Source organism: Phocoena phocoena, chromosome 4 (genome assembly GCF_963924675.1).
Source record: "Phocoena phocoena chromosome 4, mPhoPho1.1, whole genome shotgun sequence".
NCBI classification, from domain to species: domain Eukaryota; kingdom Metazoa; phylum Chordata; class Mammalia; order Artiodactyla; family Phocoenidae; genus Phocoena; species Phocoena phocoena.
In genome coordinates this window covers 62,790,622-62,815,588 of record NC_089222.1, presented here as the reverse complement: position 1 = coordinate 62,815,588, position 24,967 = coordinate 62,790,622, and the positions used below count along the sequence as shown (strand labels likewise).

General features: G+C 42.2%; 1 protein-coding gene across 1 annotated transcript; it reads right to left on the bottom strand.

Annotated features, from left to right (window-relative positions):
- Positions 1–18,896: 18,896 nt before the first annotated feature.
- LOC136122227 (5-hydroxytryptamine receptor 3C-like) lies at positions 18,897–24,370 on the bottom strand. The gene is given in 10 exon segments (XM_065876126.1): positions 18,897–19,096; positions 19,204–19,247; positions 19,249–19,411; positions 19,617–19,824; positions 20,188–20,348; positions 20,921–21,087; positions 21,358–21,467; positions 22,350–22,390; positions 22,827–22,997; positions 24,304–24,370. Coding segments are annotated over 10 exon segments (1,332 nt in total).
- Between the last annotated feature and the right edge of the window lie 597 nt (positions 24,371–24,967).

The window sequence follows — 24,967 nt, the reverse complement described above, 5'->3', positions numbered from 1 at the left end:
GTGTGTATGTGTATTGGGAGGGTGTTAGGTAGGTTGAGAGACAAGACAGAAGCAGAGGGGGCTTATGTCCCACCACTCCTCTGGGATCCTGGAAAGGGACTGCCATTCCTTGTGGCCCAAAAGGACATGTGGAAAATGTTGGAGTACAGAATGGTTAGGCAGAGAGAGGGCCTGAGGTAGTGTTCCTGCATCACCCTCTGTGCCCAGGAGATGTAAGGGCACCAGAAATTCCTCTGTGCCCTGCGTGGAAGGTGGATGAAGGCTGCACGAGAGCCCACGGAGCTGCCGTGGAGTCAGGGATGGACGAAGTAGCCCTGCAGTGGAGCCTGTGGGGTTGACTGCCAAGGCCAGACAGAGGCCCTGGGTGAGGCTCAGAGGGGTCTGCAGCAGGTGCGATTGCTGGGGTGGGACAAGCCAGTGAGTGAAAGCTCTGTCAGAGCTAAGAGTCAGACCAAGGATTTACCAGTGGCAGACTTTAAACAGCAGGGGCCAGCAGAGCGCCTAGTGACCAAGAGATAAGGGACATCACCATGGAGACAAGAGAATTTAGAGGACCTACAGGGCCTGCACATGCTGATCGGAGGCCTATCTTTTTTCCAAATGTTTTGAAATCTTCTCCCCTAATGTACGTTGTCCATGTTTGATTCTGCCCAGTTTTATCTCAATTTTGAAGTTCTGAAAGCTACATTGTGAGAAAGAAATAATACCCTGATGTCCAGAACTGGTCATTTTTTTCTCCTGTTGGAGGCAAACAATCTCAAACAGTCTGAGGAATACAAACCTCAGACATGATTACCCCGGGAACATGATAGAAGGAGACAAAACAGGGCCATTTCATACGTCTGTCTAAGCACACACAAAAACAAGATAACTGTGCAACCCCACGAAATACCAAACATGCTCTCCACTTGCTAAATGAATGACTTATACTTCTTTATCCACTCATACCCCTGATTTCTGATAGTATTCAATCTTGAACAAATCCCTGCTTCTTTATGCTCTCCCCAAATCACTCGATGGAAGCCCAAACCTATAACAGGTTCTCTCTAATACACTCTTACTGAGACACCCACGGTTACCTATGGTGTGTGTCCTCCCTTGTTGCAATGAATAGTAAAGCCAACTTGTTTAACTCTATGTGTAGTCCTGGTGTTCTTTGGCAGAGGGCATTGACAGATGAAATGGTCACTTTCCCCCAGTTCCTGTCATTGCCGTATCACCAACTACTGCTTTCTTCTTTGTTGGTCTATACTAAGTCCAAGCAACTTGAGCATCAAAATAAATATTCATAGTAATAGATTGTAACTCTTTGAATACAGCAGGGATTCATGAATCCATACTGATGTAAATCAATCAATGAGTAAAAGAAGAGGGAAAGCAGACCTAGATAAGATGGTTTATCGGAGACACTAGACTGCCATCTTCTCGGTCTGCTGGCTTTCCGAATAAAGTTGTATTCCTTGCCTCAGCACCTGTCTCCGATTCATTGGCCTGTCGTGTGGCGAGCAGAGCAAGCTTGGACTTGGTGCCAGCCTGAGGCCCTTTCTGATGAGGAACATGAACAAGACCCCAAAGAACCTAAAACTCCAATTTGCATGACTAGAGCCCATCCTTCCAACCTGTGATACTGAACAGAGAAGAACATCTGTGCTTATTTGGGTAGACTCCTAGGTACTCCAGAACATGGGAAGGAACCAAGAGGGAAAAAACTCCCCTTGAAGAAAGAAGTGCTGTTTCTTGGAGGGAGGAGGTGGTTTTCAGGCTGAGAGATGGGAGGGGGATTGGATAAAGGCAGAGAGCAAATCAAAGGTGACAAAGCCAGGTATGGGGGAAGACAGATGCAGGGGAGAGAAGCATCTACGTTAGCTGTACTGGCACTGTCTGATAGAAATAAAATGTAAACTTTAAAATAGTCTCTGTGAAATATGCTAATTTTAAGAGGTTATTTTGGAGAAAATTATTAAAAGTAAATTTTATATAAGCCAGCCACACATATAATCTTAAATTTTCTAGCAGCCATAATTTTAGTCTCCAGACGCGCAGGCCCAGAGGCCATGGCTCACGGGCCCAGCCGCTCCGCGGCATGTGGGATCTTCCCGGACTGGGGCACGAACCCGTGTCCCCTGCACCGTCAGGCGGACTCTCAACCACTGCGCCACCAGGGAAGCCCCATAATTTTTTAAAGTAAAAAGAAACAAGTGAAATTAATTTGAACAAGATGCCGAAAATATCATTTCAACTTGTAATAAATATGAAAATATTAATGGAAAAAAAAAAGAAGAGGGAAAGCTCTACTTTACATTAGAATGCCAATGAATGAGTGTAGAAGAAATGATAGAATTAGAAAATCACAATTTTGAAAAGATCATAGAAGAAGTAATTCATAACAAGTAAATCATATTGAGAAATAATTCATGATGAGAAATGGGATAATTACACAGTCTAAAGTATCTCTCCACAAAACACTTATAAGTTACTTATTAAGTAGTAAGTATGGCATACTTACCAATTATCTTTACAGTGGAGAAACCTGGCAGACATCATTTTAACAAGTGATAACAGTTAATATCCCCAGTAAAGGGACAAATTGACATTGTGCACTTCCTATGATATGCTGAGAAGAACCCAGCATCACTTCTTGGGTATTCCTGCAAAAAATGCATAAACTATGAGTAAATATTAGACAAATCCAAATTGAGGGGCATTTTACAAATAAATAGCCTGTACTCTTCAAGAAAGACAAGGAGCCTGAGGAACTATTCCTAACTGAAGGAGACTGAAGAGGTATAACAGCTAAATGCAGGATTGGATCCTGTACTGGTAAGAGACATTATTGGGACAAGAGGCAAAATTTGAATAGAGCTTATAGATTAGATGGTAATATTGGACTGATGCTAATTGTCTCATTTTGATGGTTGTACTGTGGTTATATAGGAGAGTGTCCTAGGTTTTTGGGGTGTTTTTTGCCTGCGCTGTGTGGCTTGTGGGATCTTAGTAGTTCCCCGACCAAAGATTGAACCCGGGCCCTGGCAGTGAAAGCGCCGAGTCCTAACCACTAGACTGCCAGGGAATTCCCAGAGTGCCCTTGTTTTTATGAAATACACCCTGAAGTATTCAGGGTTAATGGGTCATCAATTCTGCAACTTATTCTCAATGATTTAGAAATATTTACAGTTGGGGAATCTGGGTGAAATGTGCACAAGAGCTCTTTGTACTATTTTTGCAACTTGATGTGAATTCTAAATAATTTTTTTTATAGGAAAAAAGAAACATAGGAAGGAAGGAAGAAAAAGCTAAGTAATCTGGAGGTTCTGCATGCATCCTCTCTTTCCTTGGAGCCAGAGTTGAATCATGGGGTATCAACCTCCAGGAGAGGGCAGCAGATCTCGTGGTGGTGTGGTTGTAGCCTTTGGTCATAATCTCAGTTATTATTTCTTTTTAATGTTTACATGGTCACATTTTTACTTCTTTAATTTGAATCTAGCATCTTCATGGCTTCAGCTGGGGATTCATATAACCGATCTATATAATTTAATTAATATACGGATGTCTAGGAGTTAAGACTTAGTGAATCTTTTTTTTTTTAAATAAATTTATTTATTTTTGGCTGTGTTAGATCTTCGTTGCTGCGCACGGGCTTTCTCTAGTTGCAGCACGCAGGGGCTACTCTTCGTTGCGGCGCACGTACTTCTCATTGAGGTGGCTTCTCTTTGTTGCAGAGCACGGACTCTAGGCGCACAGGCTTCAGTAGTTGTGGCACGTGGGCTCAGTAGTTGTGGCTTGTGGGCTCTAGAGCGCAGGCTCAGTAGTGGCACACGGTCTTAGTTGCTCTGCAGCATGTGGGATCTTCTGGGACCAGGGCTCGAACCTGTGTCCCCTGCATTGGCAGGCGGATTCTTAACCACTGCACCACCAGGGAAGTCCAAGACTTAGTGAATCTTTACTTGATATTCTTGATATATTCTTGATATTTTCTTACAGTAAGCTTGTATATTCATGGTATATAAAGTCAGGATTATTATATGTTGTGTCTTAATATTTTTTATTTGTAAAGCTTATATTCGTCTCTTTTTATAAATTAGATGTAATGTACACTGTCTTTGAAAATAGAATTAATTGTTATGCTTATAATTATTTTGTCTAAAACTTCTTTTTGGATTGACTTTATCTTGTTTTGCATGCCACAAAACAACTAAATTTCCTTGTCATCTGTGTAATTCTTGTACAGTAATGCATTTTTTGTTTTTATAAATTTATTTTATTTTTATTTTTGGCTGTGTTGGGTCTTCGTTGCTGCACCCGGGCTTTCTCTAGTTGTGGCGAGCGGGGGCTACTCTTTGTTGCAGTGCACGGGCTTCTCATTGCGGTGGCTTCTCTTGTTTCAGAGCACGGGCTCTAGGTGCTGGCTTCAATAGTTGCGGCACGCGGGCTCAGTAGCTGTGGCTCCCGGGCTCTAGAGCGCAGGCTCAGTAGTTGTGGCGTGCGGGCTTAGTTGCTCCGTGGCATGTGGGATCTTCCCAGACCAGGGCTCGAACCCGTGTCCCCTGCTTTGGCACTTAACCACTGCGCCACCAGGGAAGCCCAGTAATGCATTCTTATCAGACCTTTCACTTTTTTTTTTTTTTAAAATCTTTATTGGGGTATAATTGCTTTACAATGGTGTGTTAGTTTCTGCTTTACAACAAAGTGAATCAGCTATACATATACATATGTTCCCATATGTCTTCCCTCTTGCGTCTCCCTCCCTCCCAAGACCTTTCACTTTTGAAAATTATTAGTAATAAGCTAAAAAGCTAACTACAGCCATTTAAAGTCATCTGCAGACAGTGTTTTATATGATGCTTCCCTGAAAGCTTGATGATCTACTGCAGGCCAGAGTACTTTGTCTTCAACAAAGGAATGCCTCAGTGTCCTGTGGAAAAGGACTATGCCATATACTTTGGGGTACAGGCTTCTGATGGTACCACTTAAACAACTTTGAGGCCATGTAGTGGACTGAGCAGGATTTCTAGAACTGTAGTCCAGAGGCCCATGGGTTCATGAGACTGCTAGCCTGAGATACAGTGAAACAAGAATTAATTACATAAGACTGAATGAACTCATGAAGGATGATTACAGTTTTTGTTTGAACTATTGTTGATATTTTTTGTAATGTTCTATTTTCTGGATATTTGAGGAAGACCTTTTTCTCTCCTGTTAAGCTAGCTATATCTCATAATTTAGTAATTATAACTGTTTTTTTGACTCTGCTTTTGTAAACTGAAATGAAATATTTGTAAACGATACCTTTCTCCTTGCCTGACCCCTTCAGAATTTGGAAACTCTTGTTGAATATTCTTAATTTCATGACATATAATGATCATATTTTCATAACAATATGGTTACTGGCATAGATTTAGTAAGAATCTGTTTCCTTTTTACCAAGACATAATTGGAAATATTGATTATACAACCAAGGCTATGCCTGGAATGTTATGTTTGAGAATGATGCTCATTCAATCAAATGTGGTCAGACACTTCTAAGGAACTAAGGTTGACTTTATGGAGCCAATGCTTACAAACCCTTCTAGGAAAACTGGCTGCTACCTGGCTTACAGCGTTACCAGCTTCTAGGTAGGTAAGGCCACCTTCTGCCAGACACAGGAATCTTAGGTCTTCAAGAACAGAGGAATTCACCCAATGGGTACTACAGGTGAAAACTTGTGGTGAGTTCTTGGTGCAGCTATCTAGCCTCAAGAGGCTTTTAAAAGTCAAATTTGAGGGCTTCCCTGGTGGCGCAGTGGTTGAGAGTCTGCCTGCCGATGCAGGGGACACGGGTTCGTGCCCCGGTCTGGGAAGATCCCACATGCCGCGGAGCGGCTAGGTCCGTGAGCCATGGCCGCTGAGCCTGCGCGTCCGGAGCCTGTGCTCCGCAACGGGAGAGGCCACAACAGTGAGAGGCCCGCGTACCGCAAAGAAAAAAAAAAAAAAGTCAAATTTGAGATTTTTGGAAAACCTACAGCAAAGCAAACTTAAGCAAACTTAAGAATGCCTAAATGGCAGATTATCACTCTTTTTGCACCAGTGTCAACAGTGAAGACAAATGTTATGAGACCAGCCTTATTTTGTGATCAAGAATAATCTTCCACTGAGATTATTTTTGATTAAAAGGGAGGAGATTATAGAAAAAAAAATTGTACTTCAATGCGAAACTATGCATTGTCTTGAGTAAGTGTTCTCAGCTGTCTGATTCTAGCCCTGTTCATTGCCTTTGAATTATTTTGCAGCTCTTTTAAAATTGCAGGTAACTGAGGAATATTGTCAAAGACAAAATCAAACGATTAAGAAGGTTGGCTTTATTCAGGCTATTGCAATAGGGAGATCACCCAGATCCTCGGCAGGGTGGTTTTACTTAGACTTTTTTATAGAGAGAAGCAGACAAATTATAGGTGGAATGATTTACAGTTGAGATTGTTTTGTAATCAGGGAAAGTCTCAGTCAGTTGAGCAGGAAATGTTTACCTCTGTGTCTAGCTAGTTTCAGGGGATAAACAGTGCTAATCTCAGTTAATCATCTATGTGACAAAGAGCTGGTAGTTGGAGACTGTGTGCCTGGCCTTGTTGTTGGGGTCTGGACCAAAGGGGAAAAGTTCGTGACTGGCCTTGTTACAGGTAAACAAAGGAGAGGTGAGAAACAGTGGATGGTGCATCTTATCTAAGTCCTGGGGGAAGAGTGGTTCTTTGCAGTCAGTCATTTCCCGGAACACAAAAGGGGATTTCAGAAAGCAAAAGAGTGGGAGGTGGGCTTCTTAACCATTGTTGTTTTCTGGGAGCACAGGGCTCAGGTAAAGTTCAATATTGTCAAAATGCAAACTCAATCTCTTCCTACAGAGTTCCAGTGGACTTCTTTCTCCCTCTTGTTGAAAAATTGCCCTTATTTGCAATTCAGTATCTTTTCTCCATATAGATTTGTGCTTCTTGACTTTTGAACCAGTTAAAACATCTGCCTGGTTCTCTCATATCTTATGAGTTCAATCAGTTCTTTTTTTAAAATTTATTTTTATTTATTTATTTTTATTGAGGTAACTGATTTATAACATGTTTCATGTATACATTATATTTCTAATTCTGTATACTCTACATTGTGCTCACCACCAAAAGTTTAGCTTCCATCTGTCACTGTAAAGTTGATCCCCTTTACCCATTTTGCCCTCCCTTTCCCCCCTGCACCTTCCCCCCTGGTAACCACTACTCCGTTCTCTATATCTACATGTTTGTTTTTGTTTGTTTTGCTTTCTTCATTTATTTTGGTTATTAGTTTTTTATATTCCAAATATGAGTGAAATCATCCCATATTTGTCTTTCTCTGTCTGACTTATTTCACTTAGCATAGTACCCTCAGAGTCTCTCCATATTGTCACAAATGGCAAGATTTCATCTTTTTTATGGCTGAATAATACTCCATTATATACATATATATATATATATATGTATACATATTATATGTATATGACATATGTATATACCACATCTTCTTTATCCATTCATCTGTTGATGGACACTTAGGTTGCTTCCATATCTTGGCTATTGTAAATAATGCTGTGATAAACATAGAGGAGCATATATCTTTTCAAATTGTTATTTTTGTATTCCTTGGATACATACCCAGAAGTGGGATAGCTGGATCATATTGTAGTTCTATTATTAATTTTTTGAGAAATCTCCATGCTGTCTTCCATAGTAGCTGCACAAATTTACATTCCCACCAACAGTGTACAAGGTTTTCTTCTCCACATCCTCTCCAACATGTGTTGTTTCTTGTCTTTTTGATAAGAGCCAGTCGAGCAGGCATGAGGTGATATCTCATTGTGTTTTTGATTTGCAGTTCCCTAATAATTAGTAATGTTGAACATCTTTTCATATGCCTGTTGGCCATCCATATGTCTTCTTTGAAAAAGTGTCTATTTAGCTCCTCTGCCCATTTTTAAATTGGGCTGTTTGGTTTTTTTGTGTTGAGTTGTATGAGTCCTTATTGGATATATCATTTGCAAATATCTTCTCCCATTCAGTAGGTTGTCTTTCGTTTTATTGATGGTTTTCTTTGCTGTGCAGAATCTTTCTAATTTGATGTAGTCCCATTTGTTTATTTTTTGCTTTTTTTCTCCTTGCCTGAGGAGACATATCTAGAAAGATATTGCTAACACTGATGTCAAAGAGCTTAGCGGCTAGGTTTTCTTCTAGGAGTTTTATGGTTTCAGGTCTTTCATTCAAGTGTTTAATGTATTTTGAGTTATTTTTTGGGTATAGTGTGAGATAGTGGTCTAGTTTCACTTTTTTTTGCATGTGACTGTCTAATTTTCCCAGCACCAGTTATTGAAGAGACTATCCTTTATCAATTGTATGTTCTTTGTTCCTTTGTTGCAAATTAATTGTCCACATATGTGTGGGTTTATTTCTGGGCTCTCAATTCTGTTCCATTGATCTACGTATCTTTTTTTTTTTTTTTTTTTGCCAATACCATGCTGTTTTGCCAATACCATGTTGCCAATACCATTACTATATTTTGTAATATAGTCTGAAATCAAGGAGTGTGATATCTCCAGCATTGTTCTTTTTTTTCAGGATTAGTTTGCCTATTTGGGGTCTTTTGTAGCTCCATAAAAATTTTAGAAATTTTAATTTTATTTCTGTGAAAAATGTCCTTTTGATAGAGATTGCATTGAATCTGTAGATTGCTTTAGGTAATATGAACATTTTGACAATGTTAGTTTTTCCAATCCATGAGCATGGAATATCTTTCCATTTCTTTGTGTCTCCTTTCATTTCTTTCAACACAATATCTTATAGTTCAGTGTTTAGGTCTTTCATCTCTGGTTAAACTTATTCCTAGGTATTTTATTCTTTTTGTTGCAATTGTAAATGAGATTGTTTTCTTAATTTCTCTTTCTACTAGCTCATTGTTAGTGTATAGAAATTCAATAGATTTTTGTATATTGGTTTTGTATCCTGCAACTTTACTGTATTTGTTTATTATTTCTAATAGTGTTTTTGATGGAGTCTTTAGGGTTTTCTGTATATAAAATCATGTCATCTGAAAATAGTGACAGTTTTACTTCTTCCTTTCCAATTATGATACCTTTTATTTCTTTTTCTTGCCTAATTGCTCTGGCTAAGACTTCCAATACTATGTTGAATGAGTGGCAAGAGTGGGCAACCTTGCCTTGTTCCTGATGTTAGAGGGATAGCTTTCAATTTTTCACCATTGAGTTTGATATCAGCTGTGAGTTTGTAATATATGGGCTTTATTATGTTGAGGTACATTCCTTCTATATGCATTTTATTGAGAGTTTTTAAGCATAAATGGGTGTTTAATCTTGTCAAATGCTTTTCCTGCGTTTATTGAGATGATCATATGGCTTTTATCCTTCCTTTTATTAATGTGGTGTATCACGTTGTTCACTTTGTGGATGTTAAACCATCCTTACATCCCTGGAATAAATCCAACTTGATCATGGTGTGTGATCCCTTTAATGTATTGTTTTATTTGGTTTGCAAATATGTTGTTGAAGATTTTTGCACCTATGTTCATAAGATACATTGGCCTATAATTTTCTCTTTTTGTGTTGTCTTTGTCTGGTTTTGGTATCAGGGTGATGTTGGCCTTGTAAAAGGACTTAGGAAGCATTCCCTCCTCTTAAATTTTTTTGGAAGAGTTTGAAAAGGATAGGTATTAAATCTTTTAATGTTTGGTAGAATTCACCTGTGAAGCTGTCTGGTCCTGGTTTTTTGTTTTTTGAGAGCTTTTTGATTACTGTTTCAATCTCTGTACTTGTGATCAGTCTCTTCAGATTTTCCATTTCTTCATGATTCAGTCTTGGAAGGTTGTACAATTCTAAGAATTTGTCTGTTTCTTCTAGGTTGTCCAATTTGTTGTCATATAGCTATTCATAATATTCTCTTATAATCCTTTGTATTTTTGTGGTATCTGTTATTTCTCCTCTTTCATTTATGATTTTATTTATCAGAACCGTCTCTCTTTTTCTCTTAGTGAGTCTTAGCAAAAGGTTTCTCAATTGTGTTTATCTTTTCAAAGAACCAGCTCTTAGTTTCATTGGTCTTTTCTGTTGTCTTTTAAATCTCTATTTCATTTATTTCTGCTCTGATCTTTATTATTTTCTTCATTCCACTGACTTTGGGCTTCATTTGTTCTTCTTTTTCTTGTTCCTTTAGGTGTAAGATTAGATTGCTTATTGAGAGTTTTCTTGTTTCTTGAGATAGGCTTGTATTGCTATAAACTTCCCTCTTAGTACTGCTTTTGCTGTATCCCATAGATTTTTTTAAAATTAATTAATTAATTAATTTTTGGCTGTGTTGGGTCTTCGTTGCTGCATGCAGGCTTTCTCTAGTTGCAGCGAATGGGGCTACTCTGCGTTGTGGTGCGCGGGCTTCTCATTGCAGTGGCTCTTGTTGCAGAGCATGTGCTCTAGGTGGGCGGGCTTCAGTAGTTGCAGCCTATGGGCTCAGTAGTTGTGGCTCATGTGCTCTAGAGCACAGGCTCAGTAGTTGTGGCGCACAGGCTTAGTTGCTCTGCAGCATGTGGGATCTTCCCAGACCAGGGTTCGAACCTGTGTCCCCTGCATTGGCAGGAAAATTCTTAACCACTGTGCCACCAAGGAAGTCCCCTGTATCCCATAGATTTTGGTGTGTCAAATTTTCATTTTCATTGGTCTTCTGGTAATTTTTTATTTCTCCTTTGATTTCTTCATTGACCCATAGTTGTTCAGTATCATGTTGTTCAGTCTTCACGTATTTGGGATTTTTTCCAAAAACTCCCTGGTGGTGCAGTAGTTAAGAATGTGTCTGCCCTGCCGATGCAGGGGACACGGGTTCGTGCCCTGGTCCAAGAGGATCCCACATGCTGCGGAGCGGCTGGGCCTGTGAGCCATGGCCGCTGAGCCTGCGTGTCCAGAGCCTGTGCTCCGCAATGGGAGAGGCCACAACAGTGAGAGGCCCGTGTATCGAAAAAAAAAAAAAAAAGAATCTGCCTGCCAATGCAGGGGACATGGGTTTGAGCCCTGGTCCGGGAAGATCCCATATGCTGTGGAGCAACTAAGTCCATGCGCTACAACTACTGAGCTTGCACTCTAGAGCCCGAGAGCCACAACTACTGAGCCCACATGCCACAGTTACTGAAGCTCGTGTGCCTAGAGCTTGTGCTCTGCAACAAGAGAAGCCACCGCGATGAGAAGCCCATGCACCACAACGAAGAGTAACCCCCACTCTCCACAACCAGAGAAAGCCCACCCGCAGCAACGAAGACCCAACACAGCCAAAAATAAATAATAAATACATTTAAAAATCCTGTGGTTGATTTCTAGTTTCATACCATTGTGATTGGAAAATATGCTTGATATGATTTCAGCCTTCTTAAATTTATTGAGACTTGTTTTGTGTCTCAACATATGGTCTGTCCTTGAGAAAGTTCCATGTGTACTTGAGAAGAATGTGTGTTCTGTTGTATTTGGATGGAATTCTATACAAATCTTATTAAATCCATTTGGTCTAGTGTTTCACTTAAGGTCATTATTTCCTTGTTGACTTTCTGTCTCGATGACCTATCCATTGATGTCAGTGGGGTGTTAAAATCCTCTACTGTTATTGTGTTGTCAGTTTCTTCCTTTAGGTCTGTTAATAATTGTTTTATATACTTCTATGTTCCCATGTTAGGTGCATGTATATTAATCACTGTATGTCTTCTTGATGAATTGTCCCCTTTATCATTATATATTGTCCATTTTTGTCTTTTGTTACCTTTTTGGCTTGAAATCTATTTTCTCTGATATGAGTATGGCTACACTCATTTTCTTTTGGCTGCCATTAGCTTGGAGTATCATCTTCCATCCCTTCGCTTTTAGCCTATATTTGTCTTTAGTGCTGAGGTGAGTCTCCTGGGTGCAGCATATAGTTGGGTCTTGTTTTTTAATCCATCTAGCCACTCTGAATTTTTTTAAAATTAATTAATTAATTTATTTTTGGCTGCGTTGGGTCTTCGTTGCTGCGCGCGGGCTTTCTCTAGTTGCGGCGAGCAGGGGCTGCTCTTCGTTGCAGTGCGCGGACTTCTCATTGCGGTGGCTTCTCTTGTTGTAGAGCACGGGTTCTAGGTGCCCGGGCTTCAGTAGATGTGGCACGCAGGCTCAGTAGTTGTGGCTCACGGGTCCTAGAGAGCAGGCTCAGTAGTTGTGGTGCACGGGCTTAGCTGCTCCGCAGCGTGTGGGATCTTCCCGGACTAGGGCTCGAACCCATGTACCCTGCATTGGCAGGTGGATTCTTAACCACTGTACCACTAGGGAAGTCCCACTCTGTGTCTTTTGATTGGTGAATTCAATCCACTTACCTCTAGGGGGATTATTGATAGATGAGGCCTTAGTAATGCCATTCTCTCTTTTGTTCTCTGGTTGCTCTGTATCTCCATTGTTTCTTTCTTCCTTGTATTTCTGTCTGCCATTTTGGTTTGGTGGTTTTCTCAGTTTCCTCTTTTTTATGTTTTGTGTCTCTGCTCTATATTATGATTTGTGGTTACGTTGAGGTTTGTATAAAATGTCTCATAGATGAAATGGTCCTTTTTCTGCAGATAGCATCTTATCTTCACTTGCCTATACAGGTTGCATCCTTTTCCTCTCCCACTTTTATGTGTTTTGTTTTTTCCTCAAACTATCTCTTTTTATGTTGTGAGTTTGTTACCAAATTGAAATAGCTAGAGTTATTTTTATGCTTTCCCCCCTTTAACATTTATCCTATAAAAAGTGCTTGCAAACCTATTCTGATAAAGATTTGCAATTTTCTAATTCTGTTTATCACCTTGCTCAAAACTCTGTTCTGTGTTCTTTTGTGTTCTTTTGCCTTTTTGTTTCTGGTAGAAGAGCTCCTTTCAAAATTTTTTGTAAGGCAGGTCTAATGTTTATGAATTCCCTCAGCTTTTGTTTGTCTGGGAAAGTATTTATTTCTCCTTCATATCTGAATGATAACTTTTCTGGACAGAGTATTCTTGGGTGACAGTTTTTATCCTTCAGAATTTAAAAAATGTCTTTCCACTCCCTCTTGGCCTGTGGAGTTTTTGCTGACAAATATGCTGATAGACTAATGGGGGTTCTTTTTTCCCTGGCTGTCTTTAAAAAACATTCTTTGTCATTGACATCTGACAATTTAAATACAATGTGTCTTGGAGAAGGTCTCTTGGCATTGAGGTAATTAGGTGTTCTCTTAGCTTCATGGACTTGTGTGTCCAGTTCTTTCCCTAGGTTTGGCAGGTTCTCAGCTATTATTTCTTTAAATAAACTCTCTGCTCCCTTTTCCCTCTCTTCTCCTTCTGGGATACTCATTACCCTAATGTTGCCCTTCCTAAAAGAGTCAGATTGCTCTTGTAAAATTCCCCTCATTTTAAAAATATCTTATTTCTCTTTCCTCTTCCACTTTTTTCATTTCTAGGTTTCTATCTTTGAGCTCAATAATTATCTCTTTCATATGGTCTGCTCTATTTCCATTGCTTTCTTATGCATCCTCATCTTGTTTATTGAGTTCTTTACCTCCAGCATTTCTGTTTGGTTCTTTTTTAGAGTTTCAGTCTCTGGTAAACTATTCCTTGTTTGTTAGTTTTATTCCTGAGCTCATTAAACTACCTTTCTGAGTTTTCTTGTAGCTCATTGAGTTTCTTCATGACAGCTATTTTGAATTCTCTATCAGTTAGATTAGTATTCTGTGATTTTAAGTTTAATTTCTGGAGAATTGTCATTTTCTTTTGTTGGTATAATGTGAACTGTGGCTTTTCATAGTACTTGATGAACTATTCCTCTGTCTGTGCCTTTGAAGTAGTGACAGGTTAGAAGTTAGAGGCCCTTCTCTTTTTCTAGTAGGTGGTGCTATAGTACAAGTTTTTGGTTTCTGTTACCTGGACTGCCTTTGGTTTTATTTAGGAGTCAATGCTTTCACCGTCTCTGTAATAGGTGTGGCTCTGTGCCTTCATTATAGCTTCTTATGCCTCTGGGTTCGTTGCTGCTTTGCTTCTGTCAGTGCTGCTGTCGTTGCTTCCTGGTACACTGGGATGATGGGCTCTTCCCTTGCCGCTAGTTTCCCCTGAGTCACAGGATCTGCCCTGTCAGGGGAGGCCTAGGGAGAGGGGGGAGCCCAGATCACTCAGGCACCTCTGTCCTGGCTGGTGTTTTAAGGTTCACGGGCTCTGCCACTGCGAGTCTGGGGGCAAGGACCAGGAGCATGGGTGCCTCAGCAGCTGGAGGGACAGGGTCCCAGGCCCCACTGCTGCTGCTGCCCAGTTACCTGTGGCTTTCGGGGCTGCTGGAGTCGTGTGTTGCCTCCCCTGCTGCTACCAAGTTCTCTGGGGCTGTGGACTCAACTGCCATGGCCGGAGGGCCAGGATTGCAGCCACTGACTCTGCTGTTCCCTCAGTTCTGCCTCTTGTATGTGTTCCAGTCTACCACCTTTAGATGTACAGATATTTGGAATTCTCTGGTGTCCTGGTGTGTTGGGCAGAGGCACCTTTGTTGAATTTTGGATGTCTTACTCATTGTAGATTGAATGGGAGAGGCAAAGGGAGCTTTGACTCTGCCATGTTGCTGACATCACCCAGTCAATTCTTCAATACGTATTCCTTTTTCTATTTGTACGAGAGTCATGATTTTGCCTTTTTTCTGAAAATTGTCTTTAAACAGTATAATCCCTAGAGTTTATTCAGATTTCACCAGTTATACACACATTCATTTGTGTGTGTGAACAAGCCAGTTTTGGACGGTTCCAGTGAGAGGCAATGAAATCATGAGAACTTTGGAAAGTCCAAAGGCTGATGTTGGCCACGGTGAAGACTGACACCCTGAGGTTAAGGGTTATCAGAGTGAAATGGGATAAATCTTTTGGTGGGGATCATTCTGGATACAGAGTCTAATACTTAGTTTTTCTTTTTCAAGAATTATTATTTCTGCATTCCTTGGCCATAACCTGGATGTGTTAAAACATAGAATTAAGAGATAGACAAAATTGGATTAAAAATGGTTCTACCACTTACTTGCTATATGATCCTGGGGAAGGATCTTATTCTCTTTCTACCTAGATGTCTAATGCTGATATCTGCCTCCTAGAATTGTTGTGAGGATCAAATGAGATAAAGACTGTAATGGGTTTGGCATATAGAAAGTACAGTTGACCTTTGAACAACACAGGAATTAGGGGCACCCACCCTCTGAGTACTTGAAAATCTACTTGTAACTTATAGTGGACCCTCCATATCCATGGTTCCTCCATATCTGTGATTCTGCATCTGCAGATTCAACCAACCCCAGATTCAACCAACCTCGTATTGTGTAGTACTGCAGAATTTACTATTGAAAAGAATCTGTGTGAAAGTGGACCTGCTCAGTTCGAACCCATGTTGTTCAAGGGTCAACTGTACTCAGTAAATGATAGCTATTATTATTAAAACAACTTTCTATGTTTAAACCAAGAAAAGGCCTTGGTTTAGACATAGAAAACTGCAGAAGCCACCATGTCTTTATTTTACTCTAGATCCATTAATACTCAAACAAGCAGAGTTCTTTCTCAACAAGGACAAATGGAATAATAGTTCATCAAATCATCAACCTCAACAATAGGTCAGTGATGAAAAGCACAGGTGCATGTTAGTTGATACCTGTTCTTTGTTTTCTTTGCAACTTTTGTATTTCTTTTCATGTAAGAAAGGATTTATAAGGCTGTTCATATAAATGATTTTACAAATCAGAAAAAAAAATCTGACAATATGTCCAAATTCTAGTCAGGAAAATATGGGTAATGTGGGCATCTGTGCATAGTATGCTCTTCTGACATATCCTAGGTCCGCTAATGATCTCAGAGGGGTCTGAGTAGCGTCCCCACTATAGGGTGGTGAGGGACTCCTGAAGGGCTGACAAATCCACGTCCTTTCTTCAGGTCTTTCTTTCAGCTTTATGTATCACTAAGGACCTGCTAATTCAGGATTGCTAAAATGAGGCATTTGTAAACTAAAATTTGCGCACTACTCAAGCGTCATCAGGATTCAACTATTGATTCATTCTACTAAGATCCTGTATTCTCTGGGAAAGTTAAAAGTCTCCTGCCTGCAAGCAGACACCCCCATGTTGGAATTCTCTCAGTTTCCAGGGCTTATTTTAATCAGTGCATTAGCAGCATTGACCTGAGGTGGTTGAGCTGCTATTACTGCTTTTTAATAATGAACTGGTAGCTTTGTTTCGTCATCATCTATTCAGTGTCATGTAAATTGTTTGATGTCCCCCTTCAGGGTATTGCAATGCATATTTGCATCAAAAGTAGCTTTGCTATTAAGAAAAAAGTAGTTTTGCTTTCTGGTTCAGGTAGCTATGCCTTATTGTTAAAGTGGACGTATACAAATTTTAAATCTACTTGTGTAGTGACACTACATTGGTGATGTACTTTCAGAGAGTGTAAGCTAGTTAAATAACTTATGATATCAGGACAAGTATAATAAAAATATTGCCTATTTTAAAGTTTATAGAGCATTGTTTTCTGATTAAAAAGACTCAGGTAAACTCATATTCTTTTATATAGTACATAGTAAACAAATTCACATGTAATTATAGCAACAAGTTTGCTGCAACTTTTAATTTTGTTCCTTTTCAATTCTGTATTATCACTGGTTCTTTTTTTTTTTTTTTTTTTTTGCGGTACGCGGGCCTCTCACTGCTGTGGCCTCTCCTGTTGCAGAGCAGCAGGCTCCGGACGCGCAGGCTCAGCGGTCATGGCTCATGGGCCCAGCCGCTCCGCAGCATGTGGGATCCTCCTGGACCAGGGCACAAACCCGTGTCCCGTGCATCAGCAGGCGGACTCTCAACCACTGCGCCACCAGGGAAGCCCCATAATATGTGGTCTTTTGTGACTGGTTTTTCTTTTACTTAGCATGTTTTTAATGTTCATCTATGTTGTAGCCTATATCATGTGCTTCATTTCTTTTTATGGTCAAATAATATCCCATTGTATAAATATGTAACATCTTATGTATTCATTCATCAGTTGATAGACATTTGGGTTGTTTCCACTTTTTGGCTATTATGAACAATGTCACTATGAACATTTGAATACAAGTTTTTGTGTGAACATATGTTTTCATTTCTCCTGGGTATATATCTAGGAATGGAATTGCTAGATCATATAGTAATTCTGTGTTCAACACTTTGAGGAACTGCCAAACTGTTTGCTAAAGTCTGCACCATTTGCATTCTACTGGGGGCTATTTCTGGCAGATGGTTTTATGAGTTTGTTCTGGACACTTGAGTCCCCTGAGTACCACGAGAATGAGTGTGTTGGGATTCTGCTTGGATCCCACTATTTAACTATTGCTGCACAAACCCCTGGATCCCATGAGGCCCATTTGCTATGATTTTACCTATATGTAACCCCAGAGGTGTATTGTGACCAGTGAGTCCTCTCAGGCCTCATGTCCCTCCATCTGTTCATACATTTTGTTCACTGCCTTCTCCACATGAAGCTCTCCTAACCTCTAGCCCAGTAGTTTCAACTCTGGCTGCACATTAGCATCTCATGGGGAGCTTTCAAATGCACTGAAGCCGTGGCCCATGCCAAAGGTTCTGATTTAATTGGTCTGGGGTAAAGCCTGGGTATTAGGATTATTTGAAAATCTCCTCAGATGATTCTAACGTGCAGCCAGGATTGAGAACCATTGCTCCAGCTAGAGGAATCCTTTCTCCTTTGAACTCTATAGCAGTTTCTCTCTCTCTCTCTTTTTTTTGGCCATGTGGCGCTCTTGTAGGATCCTAGTTCACTGACCAGGGGTCGAACCTAGGGCCCTGGCAGTGAGAGCACCAAGTCCTAACCACTGGACCACCAGGGAATTCCTGCAGTTTCTCTTTAATGGTGCTCAACAAAGCTTTAAAAACATGTTCTACATTTCATTGAAATTATTTACATATGTATTTTAGTTCTCCAGCTGTGCCACAAGCTCTTTGAGGACAGACATTGTATTTGATTCCTCAAGTCTCCCACAGGGTTACCCAAGGACATTTGTTTTTCCCCTCACCTGGGCTCAATAAACATTCATTAAGCACACACCCGAAATCTATCCCTGAAAAAATGAACTAAAAATAGCAAGAACTGCATGACTTTGGGCAAGTTACATAACCTCTGAGCCTCTCGTAAAAGACTGGGTTACAGCAGTCTCCAGCTGGCATTATTGTGGAACAATGCACAGGACCCAGCCCGGCAGGAGGTTATCATGAGGTCTAACTTGGCCACCCTCCTAAACTTTCAGCCGCTCCGCACATTTCCCATTCTGCCTTCCCTGATTTGCGTTTTCTCCTTGGTACTTAGCACATATTCTATGTTTCTCTCACTTATCTTTTTTACTGTCAGTCTCCACCCACCGCCAAGGTAAGCTCCGTGTGGATAGAGATTTTTGCCAGTTTAGTTCACTGCTGTATCTTCACAATTCAGAACAGTGCCTAGCAGGTAGTAGATGCTCAATAAATATTTATTAAAACAATAAATAAATATTTCAGCCTATTTTTCAAGAGGTTTAGTCCCTGTCCTCTATTCCAGCAACATGAATTACTTTTTGGTAAATATTTGTAGCCTTTATTATAAAGCCTTCCTTTTCCAGTAAAAATGATATTTCTAACATAAACATGTATATTCTGAATTCATTGTGTTTTGGAAATATACTGTCAGTTCTGAGAGAGTCGGCAGTAGTTCTGTTTAAGCCCTGGGAAGGCTGGAGCAGGGATCACGGGCACATTTCTGGGACTGTTGTATGTGAACTGGAGCAGGGGAACAGGGCCTGGGATGGTTAGTTGAAGCCAAGTAAACCTGAACACCAGGTATTCTTGCACCGTTAGAACACTACTCCTAGGTGTTCCAGAGGATGATGACCGTGGTGATGGAGGTGGCCAAGAAAAGCAGGTAGATGCGGAAGAGCAGGGTGTCCATCATGTGGCTGAAATGCACCCACAGGTCAGCTAGCCGGGCCCTTGTCCATCCTGAGGCACCACTCAGTTCTGCCTCTCTGGGTCCCAGCTCCTTCCCTCCCAATTCCCCTGGCTCCTGTCCTGTCGAGAGGGCAGAGACTCAGCTGTGAAGTGGGAAGGAGACAGGATTAGAGAAATGGGAAGTTGGGCCCAGTGCAGAGAGTATGGGCAGTGCAGACTTCTCTTACCAGACAGGTGGGTGGGTGTGAGGCCCAGGCCCACATCCTCCTTCCAGAGAGCAGCATTTCCTTGGGCTGGTGCAGTGTAGAAGCAGGGAACGGAGGCAGCGAGGCCTGGGTGGGGGCTGGGTGGTGGCCAGGTGCAGCAGGTAGGTGATGAAGATGGTCTTCAGCAGGCTGACCACCATCAGTGACAGACACAGGGCGAAGTAGACACCTGGGTGGCGGGAAGGAGCACACCTGAGTGAGTCAGGTCCAGAGGAACCACCAAGCCCCCCTTTTTTCTGTCTCACACATTGAGCCCTTTCTAAGATGACCACTGTCTCCCTCTGCTGCCTCAGCAGATCTAGCCAGTTCACCAGCTTACCCTGCCTCTTTATTTTTTCTTTTTTCATTTTTCAACAGTGGGGTGGGGGCCATACTGATGAGGGAGGTGCCACTGGCAGGGAGTAAGTCATTCAATGTCATGAGCAGGAAGACGTTGTAGCCCAGCAGGAGTGTCATCTTGAATGGGGCGTGGTTCTCGCTTTCTACTGGCAGGAAGAAGCTGAGGGCATCGATGGTGATCAGAAAGCTACTGGGCATCAGGGAACTTATGACGTAGAGGCTGGGCCTGTGCCTGATGGCCACCTGGTGGGGAGGAGAGAGCAGAGAACCAGGTGAAGCTAGAACTGAAGGGAAACCAAGAGATGATTCCAGATTCTTCCTTTCTTGATGTCCTCACTCCAGCAGGGGCTCTTTCTGGGACTGGATGAGGAGCAGCTTTCATATGACTAATAGGACTCCCCCATACCCACCAAAGAAAACCTAGGCCAGAGCTGGCAGGTTCAGAGAGGGGGACTTCTTTGGGAGACTTGGGAGAGAGGAACGCTATGAGGGTTATGGTGCCCAGGGTCTGGTCTTAGGGCAAGAGGTGAGAGGCTCTGAGATTTAGAAGCGTACGATGAGAAAGATATGGGGGTTGGACAGCCATGCCAGAATCTCTGGCCTTACATAGAACATGATCTGGTCAAAAAGGCTGAAGCCCACAGATATCTTCGGGGTGGCCTTGTTGATGCCCAGGAGCTCCCACTCCCCTTGTGTGTGGCCAATGTCACGTGAGGTGTCTGTTATGTCCCACACTTCCTTGTCCATGCCCAGCAACATGTTTTCCACTGCAGGGGAGACAGACACTCACTCAGCACACATCTGCTCAGCACCTACTCTGTGTGGGGCTCAGAGAGGTGATTCAACAACTGCTTTAGCTACCTCTTTCAGACAGTCCTGTAATGTGACTTCCTTGCTGCCCAATTGCCTTCTTTCAATTCTGGGCTTTCTCAGGAAGTCTTGTTCTCTCTTAAGTTCAACTTCCCCTACCCCACCATCCACACACCCCCAATTAGCAAATACTCCACTGTCCCTTTTTATGCATTAAAAAAAATGACTGTGGGCTTCCCTGGTGGCGCAGTGGTTGAGAGTCCGCCTGCCGATGCAGGGGACATGGGTTCGTGCCCTGGTCTGGGAAGATCCCACATGCCGTGGAGCGGCTGGGCCCGTGAGCCATGGCCGCTGAGCCTGCGAGTCCGGAGCCGGTGCTCCGCAATGCGAGAGGCCACGGTAGTGAGAAGCCCGCGTACCGCAAAAAATAAAAATTAAAAATAAAAAAATGACTTTGCTTCTGAGTGTTTTTTGTTGCCTCACGGTTGATCTCAGTTTACCCCGTGCCAGAACCGCCACTGCAACTCACCTGTGTAGAGGAAAGAGCTAAAAGTGAGGGTGCAGTTCTTCTGGTCAAAAGAGAAGTAGATGTCCAGGCTACAGATGCTGGTCACCTGCATCGGTTTGTTGTACACAACATGACCTTCATTAGTCACACAGGCGGAGAGGCCATCCAGAGTGTGATCCACATCGTTGCTAAGTGGTGGAAGGGGAGGGGGCGCAAAAGCTCTGGGTTTCACATCAGTTTACGTTTTGCTCTTAAGGCAGGGCTTCCCAATGCTGCCACTCCGCCATCTTTTCTCCCTACTGCTTTCTCATTTCTAGTGGAGAAGTTGATGAGCTGTGATTGTGCTCCTCTCTGAAATAAGTTTTCAGTTGGCCCGCTGAATGGGTTTGCCCTGCAGTGCCCTCGCCTGCTCCTTGCAGAAGGGTCTTCCCCTGGCTTTTCCCAGCCCTGATACCCACGATTCCACGATGAAGATGTCTCGGAGCCACAGGTTCTCAGCTGTCACAGTGAGTTTATTGATATCACCACATTCTTCTGGGTCCCAGCTGATGAATGGGTGACTCCAGATCTAGGGCATAGGGCCCAGAGGGATGGTTATGGCTGAAACCTGGAGCTAGTTTATGTCAGCATCTCCTGCCCTTCCAGTCCCTTAAAAATATATACATATGTATGTATTTTTTTTCTAAATGTATGTACTATGGGCATATGATAAAATTTCAACAATTCCAGAAAGGTATAATATAAAGAATAATTTTTTCCCTCCTTAATTTAGTCCAACTCAGTTCATATCCCCAACTCAGGTCCATTATTAACAGTTTTTTATATATCATTCTAGAAAAATATATATTCCAGCATTCATCTTTATTTACACAGAGAGAATGATACTGTGCACATTGTTATGCATCTTGCTTTTTTGTTTTGTTTTGATCTTTTTTTTTTTTTGGCCACACTGCACGGCATGAGGGATCTTAGTTCCCCGACCAGGGATGGAACCTGTGCCCCCTGCAGTGGCAGTGCGGAGTCCTAACCACTGGACCACCAGAGAATTCCCTGTGGGTTTTTTTTTTTTTTTTTTTTAAACCACATTTCCTTTTAAACTCTGATTCCTCTTCTCTTTCTGGTGATAATGTCCCTCTTCTCTAGCTAACAAAGTCTTACTGGCCTTTCACTTCCTGCTCAAGGGAAATCTTAAGCTGGGTGCTGGATACATTTGGACCTTGAAGCTTACTTAGGGGCTTCCAACTGTGCTGCGCTCCATCTTTCTGTTTTTTCCATCTGAATTTCAAAGTTGATTGGCAGCCCAGAAAGCTATTTGTCACCAGCACTGGCCCCATTCTGGTTGGCTTTGAGTATTTCCTTGGGCACTGTCAATTTCAACAATTGTGATTTTTGCAAACAAAGCCAGAAAATCAGGCAAGGAGAAAAAGAGAAGAAAGCTGAGCTTACCTACCAACTTTAACCACAGAAATGACATCAGCTGAAGTTGTGCATCTTGACCAAAAGATCCCCGTCCAGGATCATTAATGACATGAAATCAGGTCCTAGTCTACCTCCTTCCTTTGTTTCCTAAGTGGTCCCATGTGACAGTTCAGCTTTTCAATTACAAGTCTCAAAAGAAAGTAGTTCAGAAAAATGCAGGTTGCATGGAAAATATAGGGGAAAAAACAGCATGGGGGCCCATTGGGAATGTTTTCTTAGTATAATTTTCCTATAAGGGCAGGACTCAAGGACAAACGTTACCTGCAGAAATGTCACAGCTGTGTTCCCCTTCATGTCTCTCCACCCCATAGGATGAACATTTAACTTGTACAGAATTCATTCAGGGGACTCTTTGCTCACTACTGGACAGGTGCAGTGTTGGATTGACAGGATAAAGAGTTCTTGTTTCCTATTACCAGGCTATGGAAAGAATGTTATCAGTCAAAACTCACCACTTTAAGGATGGCAGACAGGGTGAAGGAGATGCTGATATGAGTGGGGATGCTGTAGTTGATTACTGGACGGAAGTCCTTCTGGTTAAATATAGCCTGGAAGACAGCAGGGTCTATGCTGCGCTGGTCAAAGACTGAACAATTGATGCTGAAAGTGTTTGTCCCTCCTGTAGAGAGTAGAGACCCTGTGAGATGGGAATAGGGCTTTTCTGTTTCCTAAGTGAGAGGAGTGCCAGGGCTGGGACTCTAAAGCCTCTCTGCAGAGAAAGAAAATGTGGACATGGGGTGGGCATGTGAACCCCTTCTTCTTAGGCCAAGATTCCCGAATGCCAAGTTCTTCCTGCCAGGGCGGTGCGGGGGGCTGGTCTGGTCTGGTAGGCAAATGATGGAAGTTGATGTGGTGAGCTGAGTCAGGGCTCAGCCCTTTCTTCCTGTGGTTTTGCTCCCATATAAATCCTACCCAAATCTGTATGCAGACTGCCTCTCTGGGGAGGCCTATTCCTTCCATAGTCATAACCCTAAAGTTTTGGCCTTTGTCTGACCATACTTTTTTCTCTCTAGCTCTATTGTGATTCTTCCTCAGAGACACTGAACAAAACTCCCCTAAAATTTTGTTTCTCAGTGGTCCCTTCCCACTTTCATGTTTTCTCATTTCCTGAAAGGAAAAGTTTGGAGAGAAGTAAACATGAGTGTGATGTAAAACATGTGGGAACTTAAGGAACGTTGCAGTCAATGTAAATTTATTGACTGCCTACACTGTTCTGTGCTCTATGCCCTTCTCAAACCCAATGACTTCCTCTGAGATCTGTGGGAGCCATTTTCATCATCACCATCTTGAAAAGATCTCATTGATCATCTACCATGTGACTGGTGGAGCTATGTGACGAAACGTAAAAGCCCTTCTGCCTACCTCACCCACACGCCAACCGTAGGTGACTCCGGTTATTCCTGTAGCTGAGCCCAGCAAGTTCTTTCCCATGCCTCTTCTACTGTCTCCCCATACCAGTTAACTCATAAGGTACATCTCCAGACTAAGGAGAAGCATATCTGGGGGGAAGCAAACATTGTCCTTTCCCCTCCACATTACCTCCTCTACAAGATCTTCCCAAGTGAGGTGGGAAAGGAGTTATGTTATTATTAACAGGACCCAAACGGCCCTGTTCATAGTTACTAATCTTGGTATAAAGGAAGAGTTGAACATTATAAAGGGGTGGAATCAGAAAGGTGGTAAAATGGAAGGACAGACAATTTGGTAGATGTCTATGCAGGCAAATGAGATGGGCACTATGCGTACTGATCAGTGAAATGGGCGTTTCATCTGTTTCCCAAAGGAAACCAAAATATAGGTACTACAGAAAAAAGCAATGTATAACCCAGTTATTTTAGATGCTTTCTAGTTCTGGGGAATGAGGGGGTTTCTGGAATTTTCCCAGAACAGTATTCCCCTCTTTCCCTATTCTTGCCCTGTCTTACCTTGAAGCAGAAGGCTGACAGGGAGGCAGAGGAGGAATTCCCCTGTCGTGGGCCACCCCCCTTCCATCCTCCTCTTCTGGACTCTTCTCTGGGGACTCACCAGGAACCCCCAAACTCTGGAGCTTAAAGGAGCCCAGACCACACCTTGGTTCCTGGTTTTGAATACTGCTCATGACAGGTAACCACTCCCTGGTGAGAGGCTGTGGCCAGAGAGATCACAGCAGAGTGTCCTGCTTTGCCCCTGTCCAGGTATGCCTTCTGGGCTCCAGGCAGGGAGGAAGTTAGGCCAAGACTAGGGGAGAAGTGCCTGTTTAGCCGCCTTGTCTAGATAAGTGGTTTAAAGTTGAGTAACAAGGACCTTTCAGGAAAACTGGGGGACTTGGGAGATGGGGCAGGTGAGGCCATTGATAAAGGTCGCCTCAGGTCCTTCTGGAACTAACTGTGCCTCAGAGAAAGTGCAGGACCACCAGGAGGGGATGGGTATGCTGTCTTGTGGCGGGGACACTTGCTGATTTCACAAGGCAAGAACATGTAATTATTTTGTTGCAGACCTAAAAGTTTATCCTCTATCCAACTGTGGACATTAGGGATTACTGTCAATACTTAGTTAAGAAGCTTGCTTGAGAGGTTAAGCTCCTTTTTTAAAAATTAATTTATTTTATTT